The sequence below is a fragment of the Nelumbo lutea genome, chromosome 1, assembly GCF_056320005.1.
Source record: "Nelumbo lutea isolate HS-2025 chromosome 1, American lotus-T2T, whole genome shotgun sequence".
NCBI classification, from domain to species: domain Eukaryota; kingdom Viridiplantae; phylum Streptophyta; class Magnoliopsida; order Proteales; family Nelumbonaceae; genus Nelumbo; species Nelumbo lutea.
This window is the reverse complement of record NC_142684.1, coordinates 93185212-93205914: the sequence shown is the minus strand read 5'-3', so window position 1 is coordinate 93205914 and position 20703 is coordinate 93185212. Positions and strand designations below refer to the sequence as shown.

The 20703-nt window shown below is 36.2% G+C and overlaps 2 protein-coding genes and 1 long non-coding RNA gene across 3 annotated transcripts; all 3 read left to right on the top strand.

Moving 5' to 3' along the window:
• Positions 1-503, top strand: LOC148876171 (uncharacterized). Its single transcript, XR_016103882.1, has 2 exons — positions 1-127; positions 235-503. It is a non-coding gene; the product is annotated as an uncharacterized LOC148876171 (long non-coding RNA).
• Positions 504-5613: 5110 nt separating this feature from the next.
• LOC148876170 (glycolipid transfer protein 3-like) lies at positions 5614-10519 on the top strand. Its single transcript, XM_088965598.1, has 6 exons — positions 5614-5837; positions 6269-6324; positions 6685-6815; positions 8921-9056; positions 10043-10186; positions 10285-10519. Exons 1-6 carry the CDS (start codon positions 5750-5752, stop codon positions 10318-10320), a joined length of 591 nt encoding a protein of 196 aa, XP_088821724.1. The 5' UTR covers positions 5614-5749; the 3' UTR covers positions 10321-10519.
• Positions 10520-11675: 1156 nt separating this feature from the next.
• LOC148876169 (uncharacterized protein C57A10.07-like) lies at positions 11676-18141 on the top strand. The gene is made up of 3 exons (XM_088948718.1): positions 11676-13052; positions 16384-16505; positions 17532-18141. The coding sequence occupies exons 1-3, from the start codon at positions 12461-12463 to the stop codon at positions 17850-17852; spliced, it is 1035 nt and encodes a 344-aa protein (XP_088804844.1). The 5' UTR covers positions 11676-12460; the 3' UTR covers positions 17853-18141.
• The last annotated feature ends 2562 nt before the right edge of the window (positions 18142-20703 follow it).

Below are 20703 nucleotides of genomic sequence, written 5' to 3'. Positions count from 1 at the left end.
GATCAATCTTCTCTAATCTCTCTCTGTTCAAAGTTCAAACCTAACCTACCAGGCTAACACCACCACCAGCGCCTCCTACTCCGCCACCGATCAATACCGCCAACGCCATTACAGTCGACGCCAACAGGTACTTTCTCTTCTTCTTCTTCTTCTTTTTCCCATCGGTGGACTCTGTTCACCGGTTTATCGGAATAATAATGATGTGATGGAGGTTTTTGTCATTTCTTTTTGTAGATGGTAATGAGGAAGATGATGTGATGGAGTTGTCTCAAAGAGTTGATTTGAAATCATTTGAGAATGCAAGTGGTGATATTGGATTTGGGCTGATTGGTGATCCATTCGGTGTTGATTATACCAGTTGATGATGGTGGTTATAAGTAGGACTGAGTCTTGAATTTTATTGGATTGTTGATGTGTTTGTTTTCATTGTGGGACATATTGTCTTCAATTCTGAAAGTTTGTAGTGTTATTGACTTGTTTCTATTTTGGATAAATTTTTCTTCATATTTAGTAATTTTTTTGAATTTTATTTATTATATATATATATATTTATTTATTTATTATATCAGCATGGTTCGACCCCGGTTGGACCTCTGACCCATGAACCCTCTGCCTTTGTTGGGTCAATGCCCTATTTGGTTCTCTAAACATTGGGATTCAGTCCTCAAAGATCATGCTTATAGTGTGTTCATACCATTTCACAGCCATACATTGAGAACATTTCCTACTTGTATGTTTTTTTTTTCCAATGTGTCCATGAAAAACCGAAAACCAAAAAATCAAACTGAACCAAGAAAACCGAACCGCAAAATGTAGTTAACCGAACCGATCAGTACATATATTTTTAATATATGTCACAGATTTTTATATATTATATATAAATATATACTTATATTATATTTATAATAATCTATTTATAAATATATTATATATTATACATTTTTAAAATATTTATAATATATTATATATCATTTATTATTTATAATATAATATTATACATATATTTATATAATATATATTATAAATATAAAAAACCAAGAAACCAAATCGGTCAAAAACCGAAACCAGCAAACCAATTAATCGATAGTACTGGTTTGATTTCGATTTAGAAAAAAAAAAAAACCAATACCACCAGTTCAATTTACAAAAATTACCCATAGTTCGATTAACCAAACTATGAATACCCCTTACAAGGTTGCAAAGGACTGTGAGAATGGTGTGAGAGGATCAAATCCGATTTCATCAACAGTTTCAACAACCAATTAAGGAGTGCTATCGAGAGCGAGTCCATTGATCTTACCACGGAAAACCTGCAGTCGTACAGGTTTTGATCCCATGTTTCCATATCTGAAGGTATGTACAACTGTAGTATCTTGTGGGTAGGTATGGGTAGGAGATCCAGATTGGGTCAAAAACATAGGGATGTTTTCTATCAAGTCTGAATCTGCTACCTATATAATGCTACGAACATTGCTCTCAACATGATCTATATTGTCATACATCTTGAACATGTTTCATACATGTATGTCGCCATATTGATGGATTGCTACTGTTGAGTGTGGAAAATACCATCATATTTGGAGTTTGGCTTCACTTAGTGCAATGCTTGTTTGAACAGTCTTTACAATTTTGCAAGTGAATATCTCTATACTTAGTTTACAATTAGCAATTAGCAATGGTAAGTAACCTTTACATCAAATGCCAAGTTATTCTCAGTGTTTATTATCATCTTATTATCATTTGATAGTAGTAGGGGTGTTCATGAAAAACTGAAAAATCGAAAATTGAATTGAACCAAAAAAATTGAATCGGAAAATGCAGTTAACCAAATTGATCGGTTTGGTTTCGATTTGGTATTCTTGAAAAATCGAAGGACTGATTCGGCTTTCGGTTACACTAGAAAAAAATCAACGGTTACCCTAGAAAAAAATCAACGGTTAACCGAATCAACCAGTATATATATTTATATGTATATTTTATATATTTTAAATATATGTCACATATTTTCTATATATTATATATAAATATATATGCATTATATATATAAATATATACATATATTATATTATAATAGTCTATTTATAAATATATTATATAGTATATATTTTTATAATATTTATAATATATTATATATCATTTATTATTTATAATATAATATTATACATATATTTATATAATATATATTATAAATATAAAAAACCAAAGAACCAAAGAACTGAACTAGTCAAAAAATGAAATTGACGGACCGGTTAACCGGTGGTACTGATTCGGTTTTGGTTTGTAGAAATTGAAAAATTGATAGGATCGTTGGTTCAATTTGCAAAAATTGTCCATGGTTCGGTTAACCGAACAATGGACACCCCTATCTGATAGGACTAGGTAGAGCTGTAAAATGAGTCATGTTGGGTTGGCACGACACAACCCATGTACGACCCGCTCAAAGTGTGGGTCGTGCTGTGTTGGCCCGCGAGTCAAGCCTCCCTCCCATGGGATAATTTGGGGGCTTGGCCCGGCACAACCCACGGCCAAAGCCCATGTGGGCATGTGCTATGTCGTGTTGTGCCACAAGCTTGGGCCACCTTGGGCTGAGCCACAGGGCGGGCCTTGGGCTTGGGCCGAACCAGACCATATTGTTTTTTTTTTTACATCATTATTTTTTTATTTCTTTGAAAAGTAAAATTAAAATACTTGACTTTCTTTTGGGACTATTTGAAAAATAAGAAATCTAACAAAGAAATGAAAAAAAAATACTTAACCAAATACAAAGTCAGAGACAAAGACTCAAAGTAGACAACAAATTGGAAGAAAAATAGGAATTTTGTTTCATTTAAATTTGAATGATACAAATCATACAATGGTTGGATGAATGAAATATGAAAAATGGAATAAATTAATAAAATATAGATACAAATTGAAAATAAAAATTTACATTATTGAAAAAATATCAAGTAATTTAAATAAAATTTACAATAATTTGAAAAAATGTTATACAATCATTGAGTATACAAAAAATATTGATTTCATCATTTTCTTTAAGATACACCTTGATCTCCATTTCCTTGACTTTGATCATCCACTTCAAGTGAAACATCAAGTGTAGTGCCATGCCCTCCTTTGTCTTGTACCATATCCTCAACATCCAACCAATCCTTAAAGTAGATGCATATTTTCAGACTTTCATTATTCATGCAACTTCTCTTGTTGTCTAACACCTTAGTACCTACACTTAAATAAGACTACGATGGAATTATAGACACCAAAGGAGTTAGTATCATATGCCATGGCGATGAGAACTGGATATTTTTTTCATGTTCACTCCACCAAGGTAAAATATTAAAATTATTCATTTCCTTCAAGGTGAAGGAATTATCTAAACTAAAAAATTTTGCTTGTAAATGAAAATTAAGTTCAGTAAATGAATTTGTTGATGAAGAGGCAATAGATTTCTACCTCTTACTTATTAGATGTCAAAAATTTTCTTTTCCACTACTGGAACTAGTGTTAGAAGTGGAAGATGCACTTACACAAGTTATAGAATTTTTGTGCCCTGTTATTTCGGTTTCATATAAACTATACATTTCAAATAATAAATTATTAGTGTTTTCTTTTTTATTTCCAATTTCAATAGTTGACAATATGTTTCAATTAAAATATGTAAACCATCTTTCCTAATCCTATGATTTAATATTATAGCTAAGCAATAAGGAGGATAAATGTTCTCTCAATATTTTTTAAAATTTATATTCCATTATTTCAACAATACTTTTAAGTTGTGAATTGTTTCTATATTTTGGAAAACAATCACTAATCATCATTAATTGATAAGCTAAATTACAACAAGTTGGGTAATAAACACTTGATAATTCGTTAGTTGTATCATAAAAATGTTTTAAAAAACCTTTTATACAAATGGTCATTTCCTAGTCTTCCTCAATTATAATATCATTTAACATCTGAAACAAAATATTTATATTTTAAATCATAATTTTGACATAAATATTTAAATTATTAGTTTCTTGCTCCAAAACTTTTAATATATATAATTCAATTTCTAATTTTAGAAATATGATTAGAAATAATATTTAAAGCATTGTGAATACATAAATTTAAGATGCGAACATTTGATATGAAATAATTTACCATTTAAAAATGGTTTTAATTGAAATTTTAAAATATTTATTACTCAATCATTATTACTAGCATTATCAAAACTAATAGAAAATAGTTTATTGTCAATTCATAAGCATGTAAAGTATTTAAAATACTTTCAACAATAGTTGGGCCAATATGTGGCCATTCAAGCCTAGTAAAACTTAAAATTCTTTTTTGTAAAAGCTAGTTTTCATCAATAAAATGATTGGTAACACGATTATAACTTATATTAAATTAGAAGTCCAAATACCATAAGTAATTGCAACTCTAGAATTAAGATTTGATAAAATATAAATTAAATTTTGTTTATATGAATCAAAAAATTTTAAAGCATATGATCTAATAGTGTTCCTAGAAATTTTTTTAAATTATGGATTTATAGAATTACGTAAAAATCTTTCAAGTTTAGTAACTTTGGCTAACAAAAATGGTTGCTCAACATGTACAATATATTTTGTTAATTTGTACCTCATTTTTTATTGAGAATATTTAAAAGTACCAATAACCTCATGCCCAATTTGTGTTTGTGTTGTTTCTTTCACTTCTTCTTCTTCTTCTTCTTCTTCTTCATGAGTGAGCAAATGTCTAACCAAGTGGCCAGTACCACCTTTGCTACAATAACTAAAGTATTTCCTACATTTTTGGCAAATGACTATTTTTCCATTCCCCTCAACCTCCTCTACTTTAAATATTTTTCAAATTGGGCTAATCAATTTAATGGCCTTCTTTTTCTTTCTTTCTTTAATATCAATAGCATATATATCGGTACTAACACTATCATGTTATGATTGAACATCGTCAACATTAAACATGTTGATGTTGGGGAATTGATTTCAGGAGAACCCGACCATTTTTTTTAATTCTAAAAAAATAAAAATTAATTTAATGACACTTACCCGGATTGGCAGTTCAGAATCTCAACTTTATTTCAATGGTTGAAGCCTTCAAGCCTCCCAAATTGCTAATTTGAGATACTTGAACAAGCCTTCTTCTTATTGAAACTTCAATAAAGTTGAGAAATGGAGAGTAGAGTGTAAAGAGAGTATGAAAATTAGAGAATGTATAGACTTGAGAGTATGAGAACTTGAGAAGAGAATTATTGAATTTATGTGATGAGAATGGTGGAGATAGGACTATTTATAGGAATTGAAAATAATTCAATACAATTAATTTCTTGGGTGGGCCATACTCGGCCCAGTTCAGGCCCGTAGGCTGTGCCATCACGCGGGTTGCAGGCAAAATGACACGGCCCGTAGGCTGGCCTGTGGACATGAAACCGTAGGCCCAGCACGACCCGCATTTTATTGTGTCGGGCCGTGCCGCCACGCGGGCGGCACGACCGTTGCTCTAGGACAGAAAGGCATTCAAGAAAAGGAGTTGGAAGCAAAGAAGCCATGTCCTCTTGATTTAAATACCTGGACTTGGGGCCTTCAGGTCAGGTCTAACCAATTTATAATTCTCTCTCTCTCCCTCTCTCCTCGGGTTCTGGAATCTGAAAAAATGGAAGAGGCCCAGCATTAATGATATCTTGTGTGTTGTTATCACAAGAAGATAGGAGATCAATCGACACCCAGGAAATTCACAGAAAGAAGATCAAATGAAAAGAGGAAGAGGAGGAATGGAGGAGTCTGAGATGAGGTCTGCCATCGAGGAGCTTTCTTTGGTTGCCAAAGATAAGCCATCTGGTATTAATCCTGATGCTCTATATCTTCCTACCAAACCATTTCTGTATACCTGCAATTTACTTATTCAAGTACTGGGTAGGTTCTCTCTCTTAATACAAACGAACAGATACACACACCTACTTTCCATGAAATCAAAGCGGGTACTTCGTTTATCCCTCTTCCCAACCAATCTAAACCGACTTAAGTGGGTTTTTCACAAAATCTCCATATCAGTCCAATAATCAAGCGAATCCATACGATCATGAAACTTGAAATGGGTTTCTCTCAATTTCTCCCCATTCAAGCACCCCCCCTCCCCCCTCTCTCTCTCTCTGCAACTTTGTTAATTGTCTTCTATTTCTTGGGTAAGACTCCCAACTGTTTTTACATATCTAGCTATCTTTTATTTATAGCTTATTGTGTGGTTAAGATTGGACCTCCTCTTACTGCAGATAAGATTGGACCAACAATGGCGGTTTTGAGACAAGACATACATCAAAATATCCAGGTAAATCTTTCGGTTGAAATTCTCTTCAATGCGTCCAAATTCCTACTTCTAAGTAAAAAAAGAATAGACATTATAAAGAGAAAAAACTACACACGCGACATAACACCTTATGACTTTCTTTTGTGACGAAAATACCTACCTTGTATTTTGAAAATTAGCTAGTTCCTGTTTCATACTCTTCCTCAATCTTGCAAGGTTAAAGTGTCATTTTAATCGAGATGATTGATAAGAAAGGAGATTACTAATTTAGCTTAGCTTATCTTCTTGTCTGTTTCTCACCCTCTTTCTTGTGAGGGGTGCCCCATGAAATTATTTATTTAACTTATCTATTTGTCAAATTAATTTATATTTTTACTGTAGAAATTTGATAAGATGTACGAATCGGACCCATCCGTTTACTCAAACGTGGTTGAGATTTTGAAGAAAGAAGCAAGAGAAGGAATTGCAAGAAAGTCCTCCAGCTGTTCAAGAGCCTTGGTTTGGCTGACAAGGTAATTAAAATAAAATAACAAAAAAAAGTCATTAAAATTTTGAGTTAGTGAAATGGGGATTTCAATTCAACAGTACCCTTGGCGAGGTATGTATATGGTGGAATTGGTGTAATAGAAAAGATTCATGCCCACACGATAGTCGATTGGGATATTCGAGATGTGGTGTTATGCATGCCAAACGGACACTCCATGTGAGGGTGAGGAAATCTAGTCTTTTATTTTTTGGCTAAGAACATATAATTTTTAGTCAAGAGATTGGAAATGGAAATCCCTAGGATTCCGGCTTCTACTCAAGGGAGTGAATCATATCCAAAATGCCTAACCGCTAAGAATTTCTGTTCTGCTCAAGGGTGATATTAAATCTGCTCCAATCAGCTAATTCTTTTCAGTATCTAAACAAATATTTAATCACTACTAGGAACGGCAACAGAGCGGGTTCAGGGCAGGGATTATATTTCCTATCCCCAACCTCAAACCCCAAATCATCCCCATCCCCATCTCCGGTTCCTACCGGGGAAAGGAATTCTCTTCCATCCCCAACCCCGACGGGATGAATTCCCCATCGTAGACCCGAATCCCTGATTATACCACTGGCTGAACCTGAAACGGTTGTTTTACAGAACCCCATAATACACAACGAACAATCCTAGGCATCAGAAACAGAATTGAATAATAAAATATAAAAGATGTTAAGAAAATTTGGATCTGTATTTGTATGTTTGAGATTTCAAAAATAAGAAATCAAAAGCACAAAAAAATAGAAATAAAAAATAGAGAAACTGAGAGAAAGAGAGAGGACCGTTGCGAGGTCCAAACCTGCGGCATTGATAGATGAAGGAAGCCGAAGAACTAGGGTTTTGAGTACTGACGTCCGACGGATGACAGCAACGGCGATGGCAGTCGGCAATGATAGATGAAGGAAGAACTAGGATTTACCTCTATAGTCTGTTCTTTCTTCTTTGAGTCTTTCTTTGTCCTTAGTCGAGTCACTCGAGTGGTAGTCTAGAAGAGGATAGTCAAGAGACTCTTGACTCTTGAATTGTTAATCGCTATAATGTTATTTGTTAATCAAATAAAATAATAATATTATATAAATAATATATATATATATATATTAATCGGGGCCGGGATGGGGTGGGGATACCCCGACCCTGCCAAAGTACTCTCCATACCCAACCCCGTCAAGTCGGGGAGCCTGGATACTCATTGGGGATGGAGAAAATTGTCATCCCTAATAACTAGAATATAAACCTTCTTTTTTAATGGTGGTAAGCAAAGGAAATGGATTACACCCTTCTAATCATCCAGAACCCTCAAATCCTTCGTTCCAAATGCCCCCAAAGCTATGTTTGAATTGCTGGGTGGAAGAGAAAAACGGGAATTTCATCATTCGATGGATAAGGGACTGAATGGTCAGTCCCTTAGGTCCTTATTGCATTATCCATCAATGAAAAAATGTGGCACAAAATCCCCGCTCATGGGACCCTTGTTGATTCTTTTACGAGGCTATGGCCTATGAGCTAACACAACTTAACACAGAAAGTAGCGGATTCCTGAATCCTTGTTCTGTCCTAAAATCCACTAGGCCCTTTTCTCCCCCAGCAATGTAACATGGAAAGGAATTGGATCCAAGCATCCTGTTTATTCTATTTTTGCTATAATCCAAACACAGCCTGAAAGAATTCATTCTGATCAGGGACCCAATTTATGTTATGGCAAATTCTGATCTGTAAAAAGGATGGGGATTGAACAAGTTATGGACGTCCCAGAGGCCCAGACCCATCACAATTGATTACTATTGTGTGGGTCAGTGGGTGTTTCCCATAACCAAGACTTCCCCTGAACTACTATGTTGAGTTGCACTCTAGGTCTTTGGCTGGATCTGTCTTGGGCCCACAGTCAACACAAAGCATGTGGCCCATGGACCAATTGGTAAAAGTTAGATTCTCTCCCAAGTCCCAAGCCCAAATATCCATAGCATAGCTTGAATGTCTGATATCCAGTATTTTTCTTTTAGTCCAAAGTCCGAACCATCATATATACTTTGTTCATAGTTATTTTTATTGTTATTTCCTTTTGAAACCTCTTTATTGTTTCTGGACTAGGTCAATGGATTTTATAGTAAATTTGTTAGAGAAGTTAGAAAAGGATGTGGCACAAAGTCTGGAGCAAGTGGTAGAGGATGCGTACATTACTACATTGAAGCCATGGCACGGATGGATTTCATCCGCTGCTTATAAGGTAATATTACAACTCGACCCCAATCTACTTTTTCCCTTTTTCTCTCTAAGCCCCTTGGCGTCTTCTGCAATTATTTATGTTTGAACACTTCTTCTTTTGGGTGGTTCTATCATCTATGGGCTAAATAATGGGATAGCTCATCCCCCAAACCCATAACCCTCTCAACCCTGATGAAACAAGATTCGATCCCAAGTCTCCTCTACAACCAACAGAGACCTTATCAACTAAGTCAGTTGGTTCCTTCACATTTCTTGATTCAGAGAAATGTTGTCAGACTCGAACTGGATACAAAACTGTTTTGGTCACTTGGGCAGAACCATTTTTAACCAGTTCGACCATTCAATTTGCTCAAACAAAAGTACAAAATAAAAAGAAAAAAGTTATAAAATATATAAAATATTTTCAAATTATTTTTAAAGCTATTTTATATCAAAATATATTTAAAAGAACAAATATTTTGGGTTACAATAGCTATTAGCAAATGTATGTGGTACGTCAGACCAACTTAACAATTCTAAAAATTTGGATAGAAACAGGGTAGACTGAAAACTGTTTCTGTCTTAATAAATTTGGATAGGCTTCAAATATATATAGAAACAGGATTCAGTCAGAGCAAAGTTCATTCGAACAGCCATCATAGCTTGCATTGGGAATATCTCCCCATGAATTAAAGCATAGAAGTACTGATGCAAGGCTATAAAGGCTGTTCCAACAGTGTTCAACGGATTTTTCTCTGACTGAAGCCGATCTCATATCTATCTATATATATATATATATATATATATAGTCAAGCCAAGTTGTGATTTGCTTATCACAGTCCATGACCGAAACTCCTTTCTTCGAACATATCCCACCACTCTCTCCAGCATTGGGATTTGAGTTTGAAGGCAATTGAACACAACCATGGCACTATGGTGATGCACCTGCGCTAAACCTATGCTTCTTCAAACTTTTCACCAGTTGATAATTAAATATGATAAATGTAGGTAGCTCTAAAGCTGATCCCTGAGAGGAAAGCTTTCATTAAACTTCTCATTGCTGAGGAAGAAGACTATGACATGCTAAAAGAGGAAATGCGGCAATTGATTTCATTACTTTTACCTCTTCTAGATGATATCCACTCCATTCTGGTGAGCCAAGCTACTGATTCTCTGATCAAAGAGGAAACCATTGTATGTTATATTCTCACCATTTTCACTTTATATATGGCCTGTTTTCATTCTTACAGAGGAGTTTCCACCTGGACAAGTTAAAGGCTAAGTAAGGAGGGAGCATAAAAACAAGGGCACAACTAAATTTCCTTTTCTAACATGTACAGACATCGGTTTCTTCTGGTTAAAAGTTTTGTTCAATCTTCTCCATTGTGTAAATATGTATAAATACGGTTTTGTCAGTTATGTATAAACTGAATATTGTAAACTATGCAACTAAATTTTGTATCAAGGAGCTTGATTGCAAGAGCCAAGAGAACACCTTCCTTAATGCAACTACTTGATCCATCTCTCTTGTTTTAGGGTTGTTTTTCTCTGTAATTCTTTTCAACAATTAAGCAAGAAATTTACATGAAAGAAGTGGCATTGTCTTTACCACACATCAATACAACATTAGCCTTGCTACACAGGTACAGTAGTAGAACTTCATCTGAAATCTGAAAATGGGAACTCCTTGTTATGATCAAGATAGGATTAATATTGTGTTACTTTAAAGCGAACTCTTTGACTCTAGGGATCTAAAGAACCTCGTTAAAGATTCACGTCTGATCAATACTTCATTACTAAAATGAGGAGTACCATGATGAGAAGCACCACCATCAACAATGAACAAATGAGTGTTGGGTTCTGTGCCACCAGGTTCTTCCCTTTTACCCAAGAACTTATATTATGGTCTGTGTCCTACCACCATTGCTCCCAAGAGTAGATTTCAGTTTTGCAATTCAGAGAACAACCATTTGTAACCTTCCAAACACTTATATCTAAGAACTTGTCATCTTGGTCTGGTCCTACCACCATTTCTCCCAAGAGAGTAGATTTCAGTTTTGCTCTTAGAAGTACAGTCATCTGTGAACTTCCAAAGAGGATTATCTCCAGTTATCCCAATGGACTGATGCATTCCTGTGATGAATTTGACTAGGAAAATGGTTCCCGAATCCCACCAAGTAGCTCATTTTCATTGAATTAGACCCTACACACATCCCTGTCTCCATTTTTCCTGTCATTTGGGTAGGCTTACTGAATAGAAATTTGTTCAGTCTTGATAGTAGTACTTTGAGTCTTTGATCATAAAACTATTAAACTAAAGCCTTGTTTCAACAATTTTACTGGAGAAAGAAAGAAAAACGAAAAATGAAGTTGAGAAGAGCATATTTATACTATTTTGATTAAAAAAAGTTCTTTTTCTGCTATTTCCGTATTGTGTTCAAGAAGCAAAAGCACAAGAGAATATCCAAAAGTTCCTTTGGGGATGACGGACGGGGCTACTTCTGCTGATCAAACTATAAATCCTATTTTGTTAGAATCAACTTCGTAACATATGTTTATGAGACTGTTTCCACTATTGAATGCTTTTCGAAATTCAGGACTCAGGAGCCATTATATCACTCTCAAACTTGATATAATGAGCATAACGATGCAAATAAAAAGAAAAATGAGTTATAATCAGAAAAGGGATAAAAAAGAAAAAGAAAATGAAAAAGGAAACAGAGCTTGAACTGAGGCAGAACTCAGAAATTGGTAACTACAGTCCACAGTTGCCCCTCCAGAGAAACTTCAGTTAGAATTGTCATACAAAAAGCTATCTTTTAATGGCAAATGTCTCCGAATGAAACATGCACCGACAGCCAAAAGCTTTGACCTTCGGAGGGATTCGCCACTTGGTATAGTTACAAATGATGTAGCTGAAACATCGTCTTTTGGATTGGAATCTTTTAGCTTGGGATAGGGAAGTGATTTTCACCAAAACCAATAAATTTCTGAATCTTCTATTCAAGGGAGGAGGAAGGAAATTGCTTACCGGCACCTACATGCATCAACTCTGTGAGGAGCAGATACCAATTCTCAAAGGTGGGTTAGTCTGGTGTATCAGATCGCTTCACCCTGGACAGGTTTACCATGATCTAGGCGCTTTTTGCCTCCAAATTCTCATATGGGTATAAGGCATGATTAGTCCATTCTCATCAAACATAGAGCATTTGTGTCAGGCAAACTGAAATTCAATTGCTTTTCATTTTCTCTCTGAACCAGGCTCTGGGTTTACTTTTGTCCGTCTTCTAGTGTTTCTGAAATAGAATTGAATACCCCAGAAAAAGAAGAAACCATGACCCATTTGCTTTTTCTCTCTAAATTCTCATCTGGGTATGCTTGATCATCTAGTTTTGACAACAATATTGCACAAATTTCAATGCTATAATGGATACCCAGTCATTTGGGCCAGGGAGTCCGAGGTCCTTCCTTGGTTACCCAAGAGGAGATTTTGATTTAGAATCCGGAATCACCAGAACAGCCCGGAAACAGAAAAAATTTCTATCAGATCCGTTGAAGATGCTTAAATCGACCGGGAATCGCCTCCGATACTGCTACAAACTACACCCGCTTCTGGTTTTCTTTCTTTCACTTTCATTTGGAGTGACCATTTTGATTCTTTTGTCCATGTATGAGAGTCGGTACCGAATGATGAATGCTCAATGGAAATTAGATACGGATCCAGAGTCCTATCCTTTTGCGAAGCTTCAGAATCTTGTAATGGTCGCTGGGCATTCGGTCTATACAAGTAGCAGTTGCGGCAAGGTTGATCAGGAGGATTCATGGTTTCTAGAATCTTATCAGAAGCATCCGGGACAAGCCACTACTTTCTTGACACATATAAAGGAGGGAATTGAAATTGCAGCAAAAGACGAAGGAGCTCTACTTTTGTTTAGTGGTGGAGAAACTCGGAAAGATGCTGGTCCTCGGAGTGAAGCACAGAGTTATTGGGCTGTAGCTGAATCAAAAGGCTGGTTTGGTGAGTAATTTCTTTTTTGATCGTAGATTCTTTTCTTTTCGTAGATCTGTAGTGAGAGTTGAATGTCATGCATTTTATGGTTAACAATAGAAATGCATGTCACATTTTGAGTGGGCTCAGTTAATATACTAAAACTTGTTCTTTGCTCATTATTAGAATGGATATCCAGATGAACAAGGACAATTCAGTTGAATGTTTTCAGCAAGTTATTTCTTATACAATTCTGCATTTCCAGGGCCACAACTCAGTTCAAAATTCAATCCAAGTATGATAATATAAAAGATGATCAGATTATGTCTATTAGTAATCATGTTTTTAGTTTAGATGCATTACATCAGTCCTGGGTCCTAGCTTAAAAGCATTAGTAGAAAAGCTCTGACTGTCGATCTGTAATCGTGCTAACTTGCAGTTAATCTATACATTGTCTTACTACAAACAGAAGAGTGTTAATCATATCCAAATGATTTGATAGATTTGTGGATTTAAAGAATTTATGAGACTTAGATTTGAGAAAGGACCTCCTGATCTTATGGCCTGCATGAATGCATTCGTACAAAATATTGGATTGCAATTGACCTAAACTTTATTTAAGCTTTACTTTGTCTTACCACAAAACTAGTCGGTTGTCTTGTAAATTTGATTTTTGGTGGAATTGTATTAAGTCAGATTTAAGTAATTTGATGGATTTTATTTATGTAAATGAGATTGAGAAAGAATCTTGTGAATAACCATTATGAGAAGTATCCTGTTTTGACCATGAAACCCATGTAACTTGTCCATCTATCACATTCTTAGCTGCGGAAGGTGAGCTGGAACAAAACATGCTGTTGTATGATCCAAAATACTGGAAACATCTAGCATCTGTACATCTATCTTGCACCACTTTGAAGCAATGTTTTCAAAGGCAATTACATGATTGTGACTTGTAAGCGTCCAGGAGCATGGAACTAGGAAGGAATGACGTGCAATTTTAAGTCTCACCTTACTCGCATCGTTGCAATAGCACACAATCGGTTACTGACAAATTGTCTTAAGCCGAGTGGATATCATATTATTTGATGAGTTGCCTCCACTGTGCTGAGGTTTTCCAAGCACTTCTCTATCTTGAATAACCTACTATACTGTCATTAGTAGCTCGCCTTTCTTTTAGGATCTATATAACAATACTTTTCCAATAGACTTTCACTTTGTTTATTGACAGCTTTAGAAAAAAAGTCATTCATTTTATCCACACTCTGCATTTGGAACTTGCATGCTTGTGACCTTTGTTTTTCTCATTTCTGAGTAGTTAATTGGTCCATTGTCAACTCAATTGACTTGAAACCTGTTGAAATGTTGAGGAACCCTTATCTAGTTATGGAAAATTTGAGTAAACCTGCCTTCTTTCACTTAGAGTAACATATATGAAGACATCTGCCACAGATTTTGTTATTTTCTTTTGGCAATTCATTTGAAGATCACTGCTTGTTAGAAAAGCCAAAGATTTTTGCAATTCAAATAAAGTTATCCAATTCTTTGTGGTATCTTGTGCTTGAATTGTTGTGTCACTGAATTTTTGTTTGTTTCCTTTCAAGATATCTATCCTGTGTTGCTTGTTGGATTCTTTTCCATAAGACACAAATTCCATATTCCATCTACTTTCCTGTATACCATATTTGGCACAAATTATCTCCCTCTACATGATTTTCATTTCTTCATATCTTCAATGCCACTTGCCAAGAAGAGCTTTGTTGAATTTTTTCATTGTTTCAATCATCTTATACCCAATCACCCCCCCCCCCCTTTTGGGCTACAAACCCTGTGAACCCTTGCAGGAAATTACTCTTAGGAAATCACATATAATTGATGGAGCCATTTATATCTTGGTTATATGTCTGGCAGTGAGGAGCCATTACTTGGTGTAATGGTAAAATCTCAGGCTGGCAAGCATGAGAATGTGGGTTCAACTCTGATGGCAGCCACCTTGTGCTACAAAAGGCCAAAGGTTAGTTAGGACCATACCCAACCTACCCCTCCCACAACCCCAGATGGTTGGGACCAACATTTGGTAATGGGTTATGTCTGGCTGTACATGTGTTTGCTTGAATGTATTAAATGCATATATGCACAGACATGAACCTTTCTGGGAGACTGTAACTGCTTATCTAAAGGCTATTAGAATAATGTTAACTTGGCTGGCTTATAGCTGGAGCATTTCAATATTCTGCATCCAAATAACTGTAGTCAGCATTTTATGAGACAAGATACCAAGACCTTTCCAAGGTGGAGAGGCTTAAGCCTCATTAGCCCTTGTATTTATTTTAAAAGAAAATGTATTAGAATGACAAAACAAGGATGTGAAAGTTCAAGAAAGTTCGTTGGTCCAAAAAAGGCAAAAAGAAGATTCTCAGAGAAATTAAAGAGGAATATATATTGTTATGTAAAATATTACATAGATGAATGATTCAACTGTCACAGAAAAAAATTTAAGAATCAGGAAATGGCTTGATTAAGAATTTTCTTTTCAGATATTTGTATATAAAAAAGTAGTGGTGCTTTCTTCTTTTTAAAAAAATGGCTTTTACTCAGACTGCCCATGAATTTGTTTATAAACCTAGGGATTTTACTCAGACTGCCCATGAATTAGCACAGTATGCAAAAAATGTTGACAATTCTTGTGTATGGTGGGCAGTTCCTCCGAGATGGCTAGAACCTTTTTTGTGTAATTTCTCTGTTTCTTACTATGTTTTAGTTATTTGGCTCAAAATAAAAAAAAAGCCATTTTATCAAGGGGAAATAAAGTGGTAAATCTTGATTTCACCAAGATATTGAACAGAACTCTTAAGGCCTAGAATGCTTATCAGAGAAACTCTTAGTCTAAAATACAACTGTAAGGGTTTTTAAAAAAACTTCAATTATGTGAAATATAATAAATAAAGATTTAATACTGAGTAACCAAAGTAAGATAAAAGTAAGATAGTACACTTTCAAGATCACAGAAGCTTTAGCAGTGGTTCTGCAGAAACATGATAATAGTAGAAGAAATGAGAAGAAATATAAAGAGATTAAAGGACAGATATGAAAAAGTCTTACTACTTCGTTTCAACCTTTTAATTGTAAATAGACCTGTAAAATATATTCTGTTTGCTTCTATTTCCATTTTTATTTTTTGACTGATTACAATGAAAACAAGTGCATTATGACAATGAAGTAGCCAACACCATGGTGGTTTCAGATTTATTTTGAAATATCTATCTATTTTAAGAAATCTTAAAATAAATACAACTGTTCGTCCTACAAAGGTTAGTTTGCCACATGATTCTGACTGTTCATCTCACTTAATGTATTTCAGGCAAGCAAGGTGTGAGATGGAGAGCACTCACAGAAGAGCATGCAAGGGACAGCTTTGAGAACCTTCTCTTTAGTGTGTGCAGGTTCCGGGAACTCACTGGTGTATATCCTCATAACATAACCGTAAGCTCCTCATTCTTTTTAATAAAGAATAAATTTTTGTTAAGCTTATGCTGATTTCTAGAAGGACAACCTATGTTAAGAGTGGATGATGATAGCATGATGGAAGCATTCTAACAACTTAAACTATTTGAATGGTTTTGGTGCTTTTTGTGGGTTCTTGAAGATGCACGCTGTTTATATTCATCTCAATTCAGAATCAACCTCAACTATTTGGGGTAGGCTATTTATATTCACGGTTGATGAAATCTATGTGGTTCTCATGTGCCCCCTTTAGAGTGTGATATTTATTGCTCATCTCATTATCATCATCCAAGCCTTGTTTTGAGTGCTCAAATCATTTCTCACTACTTCAACCCATGCCCTTTTTGGTCTGCCCCTAGCCCTTCTAGCCCCTTCAATTTGCAACAGACTGCTTCTTCATATGGGTGCTGTAGATGGTCTTCTATGCATGTGACCAAATCAAACCACATTTGTTGCTTATCTAACTAATGTTATTTAAATGATAAACGTTTGTAACCTCTTGCTTCAAAGGCTTTTTAACTGTGCCTGTAATTAAGGGTTACCCAATGTTGGTCCCTGCTATTTGGGGTCTCAGGAGGGGGGAACTGGATAAAGACCTAACCTTTGGCATTTTTGCACAATGTGGCTTCTCTCAGACTCAAACCCACATTCTCGTGCTAATCTTGGGTTGCATCATTAAACACAAATTTAATTGCTTAAAAGTTTCCAGGAGAACTAATCTAGGTGTCCCATCCTTGATTTTGATTAATCTAGCTACTATTTTTATTTTAACAAATTAATGAAGAGTCCTTGAATATAAACAAAAGCTCTTGAGTAGTACATTGCTTATCCATGGAGATGAACTGATTCTTGTACTTTATACAATTCCACCAAAGTCAAAACTCTATTTGTCATCATAGTTTTTAGAAGTTGAATTTTTTGCTTCTATACCAAATCTTTGTTGAAGTTCAGTCATGTGAAAAAAATCCTAAAATTTCAAGTCCCCTCTTTGTGTTTGCAAATCAGGTTGTAAGTTATGATTTCAAGGAACAGAGGTTTGCTCATCTACACCGATCTGCAATTAGCTTCCCAGAGGAAAGGTTCTTCTATTCCGGAACCCCAGCTTCATCAACTTCACAGGAGGCAGCAATCAAGGGCGAAGCATTGGTGAGAACTCAATTTCAAGAGGACCCATATGGTTGTATAGGTTCTCTTCTCCGTAAGAAACTGAGGCGTGATCCGTTCCACCGGTCAATCCCTTATCCTAATGGGTGTCCAGAACTGGAAGGATTGTTTAGATATTGCGGTGTAGCTCCCTATCCAGGCAGCCTGCCTTGGGCTCCATGAGTGTAATGTAATATTAACCTTTGAACACCTCTTGTTCTCTGAGATGGAAATAGCACCTGTATAGCTGTAACCTAACTGTTACACTATGGAGGCTCTATAGACACTGAAACCTCAATTTTCCTAACTTTTCTTCTTTCTCCCAACAGAGCATTGGGAGCATCTCCATTGTCCTTCATTGCGAGATATTCCCTATGCATGGCTGCCATGTATGTTGGTCCCTAATCTGGGACTCCTAGATGATTATCTCAACATATGCTTTCTCAAGTTAATTAGAGAAAAATTTATAACACATGGCTTAAGTGCATGCCTATAAGTCTCTTCAGTTGCATCCAGGCCAGTTTTGTGCTATCCATTATCTCTTTTCTTTTAGTTAATTTGTAGTAGTTCAAATCTTTATTCTCTATTTTTGTAATGGAAGTTGATTGTAACATATAGTATATATCTACTGTAATGGTAGATTTTAGAAGGCACAACATCATCAAGGCCTTTGAAAGGATTGGGAGCTTTGTCTTTAGTCACCTGGCAATGATACCAGAACAACTATCGACAAACAGTAAAGGCATGTGAAGATGAACAGATCCCCACAACTGACTTACGTACCCAAGTTGGTGAAACGAAGACTGATGTAGCGCGATCTAATTGCTCCTTGCTGGAGGTGATTTGGCTTTCAGTTGGACGACGGGCTAGGTTGATCTGCAAGAGGATCAGAGAATCTGGGGTGGCTAACCCAGCGACGTCGCTCCAATGCTTAAGTTAGCAAACTTGTTGCAAACTAAAAAATGCTAAGAATATTAAGAGCAAGAGAGTAAGAGAGCAGAGAAATCACGCGTACCTTGAGCCATCGGGGGTGGAGCCTTTTGAAGGGATAGGATATCCATCACATGGATGCCCAAATCTTGCGGAATGGACTGGGCGAATTTCAAAAATTTCTCTCATCTTTGTAGGGAATCGAATTCCCTATTTTAGAAAAAAACACATTTTTCAAAGATCAATCTTGAATCATTAACCAAACCAGATTTGAACCAAAAGGAGTAAGAGGGAGGATGTACCTGATACAGAGAAACAGTATCTCCCAATGGAGGTGTTCATGCCCAAAAAAGGATCCAAAATCTACTCCCACTGAAGATGGCGCAGTGTAGGATGGAGTAAAATCAGTAATGTTCTTCAAAAGAACTTGACCCTTCGCAAAATCAACTGGATGGCTTGTGAATACAACTCCAATCAATCTTTTCCTAAAAGATTGGTATCAAGATCAGATCTTGATTTTCCCCAAGAACTGGAGATCGAACTGGAGATAATGGCAGTGGTATGAAGGAGGCAGCAAGAGAGATTTCACATGGTGCAGAATTCTCTCTTCTTGTGATTTTAGCTCTGAAGATAAGAGTATGTTGGTTGCATGTCTTAAGGTTGCCGCTCCCTCCTCCTTATATAATTTTAAAGGGATCAGCTCCTAGTCCCATTAGGAGTTGCTGATCCAAATCATATTTGAATTAGAAGTCCCTTTAAGTGATAAGGAATAATCCTTATCTTATCTACAGATCAGATCAACCATCTCCTAATCTAATTAGGAGGCTTCCGGATCTAAATCTTATTTAGATCTTGGACTCTCTAAGTGGATAGGGTCTAGGCCCAATCCTATCAGCTGATCCATCTTAGAATTCACCCATTTTAATTGACTAATCAAATCAGTCCAGTTCAAAATGGGCTTAAGGCCCATTTAAGGTTATGTACACACTTAGCCTTCTAAACTGCTGCCCAGTTGGGCTTCCTTGTATGGCGTGAGACTCAAACATTGATCTACACATCAGTCACATGGGTTCAGCCCAACCTTTGTCACAAAGCCTGGCCGAATAAACTATTATGGACAGTGCACTCTCTGAAACCCAGCTCTATGGGCCCAACACTTACCCTAAGTGGTCCCTTGGCCAAGCCACCTTGTAACACCCAGGGACTGTGGGCAGATGCAAGATTAGCCCATCAGTTATTATCCTTAATGGTCTTATACTTAACCTCTCAGCCCATAATGATCACACACTGCCCGACAAGATAGGACATCTCCCTCGGCTGCAAGGAACAGTGTTGCACTCTCTGCTTATATGGATCCCGGGAATTAAAACCTTTTGCAAATCATTTCAAAACCATAATATATATACTTTTATATCTCATATAAAATATATTTTGCAAAACAAATCTCAACGATTGAAATCGATTGCCAGCAGTCTTGGCTTCCATTAGAGAGAGTGCATCCCCGATCATTACCTTTGTCCGACAAAGGTGCTGATTCTGTTACTGTAATCACCAATTCAGATGAATTCTCAGACTGTCCCAACATACTCAGGTTTTGACCCCTGCTAAGGATCTCATTGATTGGTATATCAAAGATAGCCCAATCCGACACCTAGTGCAGTATTATAATCGAGTCTAGGGGTCGGGTGTAACTTTCCAGTTTCGCCCATCAATCTCCAAGGTCTAGGGCAATATTGGAAATCTGGTCAAGTTCAAAGATTCAATTAATCCTACACTGTATGTGCCTAGGGTCTCACCCTAGCAGGTGAGACAGGCCACCCCAACCGACTTGGTGGCACCACAGTGTCAGCCTTGTCAGGATAGGTCTCCCCAGACCGACCCACTAGCTGTGAACATTCTAAACTAACACGAGTCTCATTAAGTGTCCAGTTTAAGGGTATTATACAAAAACATACTAAGGGAACATGAATCAAATATGCACTTTTATTCATTTACAATAAATTCATAAAGTACATCATTCTAATTGAAGCTAAGGGCATACAAAACTGTCTAACAGTTCCCACTTGTACTTAGGTCCAGTCAGGTATAAGCCGGAGTCCTATGC

Excerpts from the sequence above, each read along its gene's own strand:
- LOC148876170 (XM_088965598.1), top strand. The coding sequence starts at position 5,750 with ATGAAAAGAGGAAGAGGAGGAATGGAGGAGTCTGAGATGAGGTCTGCC. Across the intron at positions 6,325-6,684 it reads ACATACATCAAAATATCCAG|AAATTTGATAAGATGTACGA; the intron begins GTAAATCTTTCG and ends TTTTTACTGTAG. Across the intron at positions 9,057-10,042 it reads TTTCATCCGCTGCTTATAAG|GTAGCTCTAAAGCTGATCCC; the intron begins GTAATATTACAA and ends TGATAAATGTAG.
- LOC148876169 (XM_088948718.1), top strand. The coding sequence starts at position 12,461 with ATGGATACCCAGTCATTTGGGCCAGGGAGTCCGAGGTCCTTCCTTGGT. Across the intron at positions 13,053-16,383 it reads TGAATCAAAAGGCTGGTTTG|GCAAGCAAGGTGTGAGATGG; the intron begins GTGAGTAATTTC and ends AATGTATTTCAG. Across the intron at positions 16,506-17,531 it reads TATATCCTCATAACATAACC|GTTGTAAGTTATGATTTCAA; the intron begins GTAAGCTCCTCA and ends TTTGCAAATCAG.